This window comes from Macadamia integrifolia, chromosome 11, assembly GCF_013358625.1.
Source record: "Macadamia integrifolia cultivar HAES 741 chromosome 11, SCU_Mint_v3, whole genome shotgun sequence".
Taxonomy (NCBI): Eukaryota; Viridiplantae; Streptophyta; class Magnoliopsida; order Proteales; family Proteaceae; genus Macadamia; species Macadamia integrifolia.
In genome coordinates, this window is record NC_056567.1 from 1,653,901 (window position 1) to 1,662,008 (window position 8,108).

Here is an 8,108-nt window from a genome sequence, read left to right on the forward strand (position 1 = left end):
CCTTTAGCTCATATAATCCATCCGACTCGGGTTGTGGGCCTACCATGACCCAATCATACGATCTGTACTGCAAGAAATCTAAAACCACCCCCAGCCAACAAATAGCTGAACAGGTTGGCCTACCCCATCTAATCAAATCTTGTCCTTTTCAGTTTCCAGGTTTGGTTTTAAGGGTCTGGCCCATTCTCAAATCTGGGTCTGAATTTGACCCGACCCATTTTTATAGTCTCAGTATGGGTCCGATCTTGGATGGTTATCAAGCATTCAAGAAACCAACATTTGGTGGTATCCTTATCCAAACTACTCATGTTTGGCTAAAACTTATCCTTTCATGCCATTCCAATTGTTGTAAATCTAGATAATCAAATTAATGACTTTTAAATATGTTTATTTATTGACTAATCAAGCTATAAACTATATGTCCTGATCAATAACCAGTGTTAGTTGGTCTAGTAGGGATCCATCAAACTACAAGTCTACAACCAAGCACCATGAATGCCCGAATAATAATTAATTTATGCTTGGCACGAACCATATGCTGACAAGGAAATTTCGATTGGACATACCAACGAAGGCCAACATTCGATAGCCCTAAGTTTGAATAACATTAAGGGTAGAGATTTTTGTTAGAGAGCATGGCTCTTGTGCCTGTGGAAGAACCAATAGGGTGGAAATTTATCTTTCATAAGGGTTGGACCATTCATTTTGTAGGGGCCTATATCTGGTGCAAAAGCCATAGTCCCAGACATGTTCATTTGTTTCATAACAACAACAACATCCAAAACCTTATCCCAACTTAATGGGGTCAATTACATGGGGATTCCAAGCAAAAATGAAGGCAAGGATCCATGCAAAAATATTGATGGATTATGGCTAATCATAAAATAAGTGTCAGTTGTAAATCTAATGCACCACTACAAATTAGCCACAAGCTTATAATGACAAACTATAATAAGGTACCAGCTGTCTACCTGACGTGCCATATAGATCGGTCAAGCCAAAGCGTCCTACACGCATTACATCCATCACCAAGATAATCAATCACCTAACCTACTTTCTTAAAAGGAGTAATGAGATAACGAAATCTTGATAGCCACCTAATTACGGAAGTAACAACTCGAACGCACAACTCTGCATTAAAAACTATATAATTACATACAATTTTGCATTAAAATCTAGATGTATAACACACAACTTCATATTGAAGATTAAAAATGCAACCCACAACTCGAGCCAGATGTATCTATATATAACGATTCAATGCACCAACATAAAGTCCACTACCACAGGGAAACAGTCGGATCAAACAGTAGGACGGTCGCAATGCTCCTTTTCCCCATAACATTATACTTAAACCTAACCCGACCCATGAGTGATGGCCCGGGTGACACTTTTGCCTTGTGTCTCTTTCCCATCCCCCAATTTATTGTCATTTAAATCTCTCTCTAGTCCATTCTGAAGGAGGAATCATGGGATCATGACACAGCTACAGTGTTTTGATGGAGATATGCTTGTTCACCTTTCAGTATACAAACAGTGCCCATGATGTGATGAGCAAATTGGTTTATGGACCACCACAATACAGTGCCTTGCAAGTAGACAATACTGTCACATCCTGATTGCTTCACCAGCCTTATTAAAAGCTTCACCAGCATCTCCAAATAACTCCATGAACAGAAATCACAGATAAGAAAAAGGTGAAGAGGGAAAATTGAAAGGTTCAAGTTCAACCCTTTGGTTAAATCAAAGAAGAAGTCTTTGTAGCGTGGGAAAGTAGGATTAAAAGATGAGGTAAAGGACAGCCTAATAAGATCCAAGAAAAAAAAAGAAGAAAGTTGTGACTTGTGACTCACAACCAACCCACCTCAACCTTCCAAAGAAATGGAGAAAAGAAGGAAGAAACAAGAAAGGAAACCGCCCAAATGAATAAAGAGGTGGTGAAGCTTTTTCTTCTTAGATAAGAATATGTCGGTTTAGTAGTATTCCTGGCCTCCATACTTTCTTGCACATGTTGAGAATAAGAGCTTTCATATACTTTCTAGTATCAAGATTCAGAGAATGGAGTTATTCTTTCACTGTAAAAGTAAGTGAAGTGAAGATTGATTAAGAATATTGTATTTTTTTTTTTTCTGACTTCTTTTATCTAGGTTTTCGGCCTGATTAGTCAAATGGCCTATACTGACACCATAATGGCATAAATGGAGTTATACCAAGGTTGAATGAGAACCATTTAACTATCAAACCTAACGGTGAAGTGCACTAAATACCCCATGTGAGTGGCTCCAAGGAGATAAGAAAAGTTGAACTCAAAACCACACATTCCAACTTGGTTACTCCTTGGGGTTTAAATATTATTAAAAGAAAGTTTTTTGGGTAGGACATAGGGGTTATGCCCAGGCACAGGGGAGCACGTCACGAGGTTGTGGCCTTCCAGTGGGCACACCCCTATGTCCTACCCAAAAACACTGCCCCAACACTATTTTAGGTTACATCTTCATTATATGATGTGATGACCGATTGACACCCCTACTTGATCCTGACATTTACATGTAAGGATTATCTCTAGAATCGAATCCATAATCAACAAAAATAAATAAATAAAAATAAAAATAAAAATCTCCTAAGTGTCACTCTCATCAAGTGGAGGTTCAACTTTCTTGTAATTGGCAAAATAATTTAAGGTTCTTTGATATTGGTTGTTTTATTAGGTAAAATTATCAATTCAATAAGTTCCATCAGACTATGCTGTCAAACAAGAACAAAATGATCTTGTCATGCACTCTATTGTCCTCACAGTGGCCCCTCCTGCAATAATACATTTCTGGATGAAATTTAATAGACAAAGAGGTTATGTTTTCACAGTATCTCATGACCAAGAAAATTAGGAAATGAATCAGCTTTCTTTGATGGCTACTGCAACAATTCATTGCATGTCTTAATACAATCTCTAAACAAAGACTGATTTGTTTTGGTCCAAAGCTTTAAGATATTCAAACATCATACTCAAACATCTTTTATTCTTTGAATGGGTACCAAACACTCAATTATGCAGAAGAACTTGATCTTCCACCATGAAAGAAAGGACCACCAAATTGATCAGACAAGACCAGCCCTTTCCAACAAGGCACAGCACCTCATGGTCCTCATCCATGTTCATTGTCATATAAATATATATATATATATATATATATATGGGACGTTAGAAAGAGACTTTCTTTCATTTCAATGCCTCTCACCTATCAATTACAACAAAGCTATACAATAGAGTTGACTTCATTATCATTTTTCTGAAAAAGATAGAATTTATTTCCAAACAACAGAAAAAATCCAAGAGGAGCCCTTGAAAAGGGAATTGCAATTCTTGCTAGCTTGTGTTCCCTTTTTCAAAAGTTGGTTTCCTATTTCACACAATACAGTCATATCTAGCTTGTTTGTCTCCATTGAAATTGACTATATATTTAGTGAATGAAGCATTATTTGAGCTTCTAGATTAGGGGACTCAAGCGTGAGCTTCTAGATTAGGGGACTCAAGCGGTCAATTTGGTTTGGTTTTAATGAATCCAAAATCAAATCAATAAGAGGAGATTTTTTTTTTTAATTAATGTTTTTATATCTGGCAGTTCAGTTTGGGTTTGATTTATCATATATGTGTGTGTGTGTAAGGATTTTCTTATTGATACCCTTTAAGGTATCAAATTTTTTGTAATTTTATTTTTTTACCCAGTTTGGTATGACAAATTATTTTTCTTGTGATGGTAATAACATCAATTTACATGTATATTTTCATGATAATGGCAAATTTTGATAATGACATAATGATATATTCCTTTCAGACTTATTATTGTAAACCCTTTTATACCCCTATTTTATAAACTTTTTGAGAATAAGATAAAGGACAATTAAGAGAAGGCGTCAAATTCTAAATACACCTATAGAAGTGTCATTTAACCCTTTATTTATTTGTAAATATTTACTATTAATGAAAATTGAATCAATCCATATTTCATATATAAGTAAGGGAATTCTCTTAATTGAAAGGTATTCATGTGGCTTAAATTTAAGTTGTATTCTCCATTCTAAAACTTTGCATTTCTAGGTACTAGAAGTAGGCTAACTTTAGTTTCTTACACAAGTATAAGGTTTTCAAAAAAAGACAATAACCATGAGAAGGTTTTTCCACAACATTACAAAAAGAGGAGAATATAAAGTTGTATGGATATGATTGAAATGCAATATAAAACAAATTATAACGAATGGTGTTTAACATACAAAACCTCATGTTTCTCATTGATCATGCACTTTTCCACCTTAGATTCTTGTAGGCTTGTCATTGCATTGGTTACACAAAGTCTTAAATAACCAAGATACTTATATGATGAAGGATCTAAGACAACTATTTTTGCCTAACTTTTATTGAAAGGACAATACAAAGAAAATGTGATTCGCATGCAAAATGTTAATATTAATTATAGTTGGTCCTTAAGTGAAATTTGTGTATTTGAACTAACAGTTTTGCACACCTGGGCCCTGGTCTGGCAATTTGTAGTGCTCAGTGGAGTATCTGTCTGAGGGTTGGTCATTTGATCAACTTCTCTCAAGTGCCTCGGGCTTAGTTTGTACCAATTTCCTTATTTTCCATAAAGTGTGCCCCTGGGCCTATGTTGACTCTTCAAGGGGTCTGTACTTGGCCTCTATGTGGACTTATTATGTAATAGCTAACAACATATTTTTTTTATTAATTTTTCTACATCCTTAAAAATAAATAAAACCCAATGTGATGAGGCATAGCCACATAGGAAACACTGCTGTTCTAGAGAAGCCCGTATATTCATTAGTCAGTCTATTAATTTATAGGTTTTTGAATATCTTCAAATAATTTTCACTGATTAGCCAATAAAAGAAGCTAACAATCTTCCTAACTACTTAACTAACTTATTTTTTGGGTGAATAGAAGTATCTTTAAAGCAAATAAAGAGAAACAAAATACATTGAGACAAACATGTTAGACAACCTAGGAAGGAAGACCTCAAATGATTAATAAATCTATTAAAATGAGGAGAGAGAAAATAGATACTATATCCACGGACCAAAGACGTTCACATACATTCACATACATGTAGATTCACCACACTCAAATGGCATAAGTAGTGAAACCACGGCTTGTGGCTTTGGGCCCACCCAATATGAAATAAACATTATGGATAAAAAATTTCAAGTATTTTGGGATCAAATATGATTTATACTTGTAAATCATGGGCCTACTGTTTTTGGCCCACCCAACACAAATTAAACATTCAGTCCCCTACATATGAGACACCTCCATATGTAGAAAAGCCCCAGATTCGTAGATTTGGAATCTCAAAGGAGATTGAATCCTGACCATACATTTTGGGAACAAGCCCCTTTGTGGAGACATCTTGAAGGGTACACTCCACATTGAGGGCAGGTCATGATTGGATTTTTCAAGCCTTGAGTCAAGGCCGGATTAGGGTTGGGCCCAAAAGGATTCAAGGTTGGGCTAAGATTTTAAAAAACACAACCCAACCTTGTGACTTTTTTTTTTTTTTTTTTACAAAAATGTCCTTAAAACTAACAAAGAGAAACAAAATAGATTTAAAAAATAAGTAAATTAATAAATAAAAATCTATTAAACCCCAAAGCATAAGTAGTAATCCCATGTGCTGCCTACCACCTTCCTATATCAACAAAAATGCGAATTCACCAAGTGGAATAAATGAAAAATAATCTTAACCACCAAAACTAGGGTTTAGATAAGAAAATCCACGGTAAAAGTAGTCAAGAATTATTGAAGAAACAAAGATTGCACAAAAGTGTTCACCAAAAAAGACTGCACAAAAGTGTTGAAGTAATTACAAATGTCTTCTATCTAGTGGAAGATTTGTTAGCTTCCTCTCCTTGCTCCCCTCTTATTTAATATGTTAGTTAAACCCAAAGATGTAGCTTGATTGGAAAGAGACCATGCCTGAATCGATATGTATACTAAGTTCGATTCCCCTTACCCCCCAAGGGTTAGCCCCACAATTTCTACGGTTCTTAGGAGTTGGAGCTAACCTGACTAGTGTGTGTGAAAAAAAGAAATTTACAAGGCTTTGTAACTGTGGTAGTGAAAATTCTATGAATAGCTTGAATTTCTGTAGAAACAAATTTTGCAACTTCTAAACATTCAAATCAATATCGTGTTGTGCGCACATCGGGCCTTGGCCTAGCAGTACCTACCTGAGTGTTGGTCACTTGATCAACTCCTGTCAAGTGCACTGGTGTTTGGATTGCATCAATTTCTTTGCTTTTAAAGAAATGTGGCTCTTGGCGTGTCTATACTGTACTTGACTTATATGTGGTTCTATGTGTAATGGCCAATGGGGTGAATTTAATGCAGAGCACACTGGTTGCAGCTTCTACTGGTAGAGCAGGTGCCAGGTTTGTGGTCTAGGATCAACTCCTGTCGCACACATTCCCCCTCCCCCTTCCCTTCTTCTGTGTGTGAGTAAAGCCCTCTTAGGCATTGTTATAAAAAAAAAAAAAAAAAAAAAAAGTGTAATGGTCAATGGGCCCCCGGAACTAAAAAAAAAAAATCTTGTGTTTCAACTTTAAGAGGCCTAAAACCTTTATGGGAGGATCAACCAAGTTCAAAGAATTTTGTTGCAGAATTCACCTTGGCACAAATGATCGAACAGTTTGAATGCAAAAACTTTAGGAAGCAGCCCAAATCTGTCTATGAAATGGTGAAAATTGGGAGGCTTTCAAGATTCAATCCATTCGTAAGGCCAAATGCACATTGACATCAGCCTTGAATAAGTACAATTGTATCAAATGGGAAAACAGATTACAAAGGTCTTCTATTACTAAGAACCTTTCTGAGAAGGGCTTCGCGTCCAGGAAATCGATTATGGTACTCCACTGCCTGGTCTTGATCTTGGTCTTCATCATCATTAGCTCTTTCTTTGTCCCTGTTCTTCCCACCATTTTCCACTCTCAGCTTAGGCACTTGCAGACCTCTCTTCAACCTCTGTTTCTTCCTCCTCTCTTCCCTTCTCACCTTGACACCATTCTCATTTTCAATACCCTCTTCTGCATCCACAGAAACCCTTAATACTTCCTTCAAATAACCCACCTTCCTCTGATCCTTCATACCCAAGTTCTCACTGTTTGAGACCCTAAACTCCTTACCCAGAAGCCCCAAATCCTTGTTCAATGAACCACCCACTTCTTCATTCTTTGAACCCATTCCTTCAATCTGAGAAACCCTAAATTTCTTCTGTTTTTCATTCCTAGAATCTCCATTCCTCGGTATTCGACCACCATTCGAAGTCCCAAGAAGTGCAAAATCGATTCTGCTCCAACCAACCTTGTCCTCATTATTCCAATTGAATCTCTCACTGATTTCGAGCAGATCCGAAACAGAGCTATCTCTTCCTGAAGCCTTCGAAGAACTGTTTCCATTCAAGATATTCTCTGCGAGCTCCCATTCTATTCGGTCTCTGTAGACTGGGTCCTGTAAGACTTCGTCTGCGAGCTTCGACCATTCTTCAAAATCACGAGCTCTGAGGGTTTTAGAGACCCATTTGAGGTACTTGGAAGGCAGTGTGCCGAGCATTTTGCCCTTGTATTTACCAAAATCTATGATTCTATCTCTTGCAGGGATTGTGGCTGAGATGGGTTTTGCTCGAATTGATGAGGAGATTGGTTTGAAAGAGCTGTAGAGAACTGGAAGTGGGTATCGAGGAACATGTAACTTAGAAGGAAAACAAGGGGAGAGGAACACAGCCATGGAAGTAAGTAATAATCTCCAACAACCATTTTCTAAACCTCCATTGTCTCCAATCTCGCACACGCGAATGTGCCGCTTCTGCAGCTCGGCTGGAGTATTCTAAAAAAAATAATAAAAAAAAAAAATTTACCATCACCTCCCTACACTGGTCAATATTTACTAAAATTTTTCTATTTTTATTTTTTTTCTGATTACTCCTTTTCACTTTTCACCAATAAAACTTTCTTCAAATTAATTGGTTCAAAACGTGCTTTTATTAATAGAAGAAAATTGCCAATTGGCTTATCCTTCCATCATTAATTGATTCAAATGTTGTTTT

The 8,108-nt window shown here is 36.6% G+C and overlaps 1 protein-coding gene across 1 annotated transcript; it reads right to left on the reverse strand.

Moving 5' to 3' along the window:
* Positions 1–6,741: 6,741 nt before the first annotated feature.
* Positions 6,742–7,892, reverse strand: LOC122094186. Its single transcript, XM_042664913.1, has one exon. The coding sequence runs from the start codon at positions 7,787–7,789 to the stop codon at positions 6,845–6,847; it is 945 nt and encodes a 314-aa protein (XP_042520847.1). The 5' UTR covers positions 7,790–7,892; the 3' UTR covers positions 6,742–6,844.
* Between the last annotated feature and the right edge of the window lie 216 nt (positions 7,893–8,108).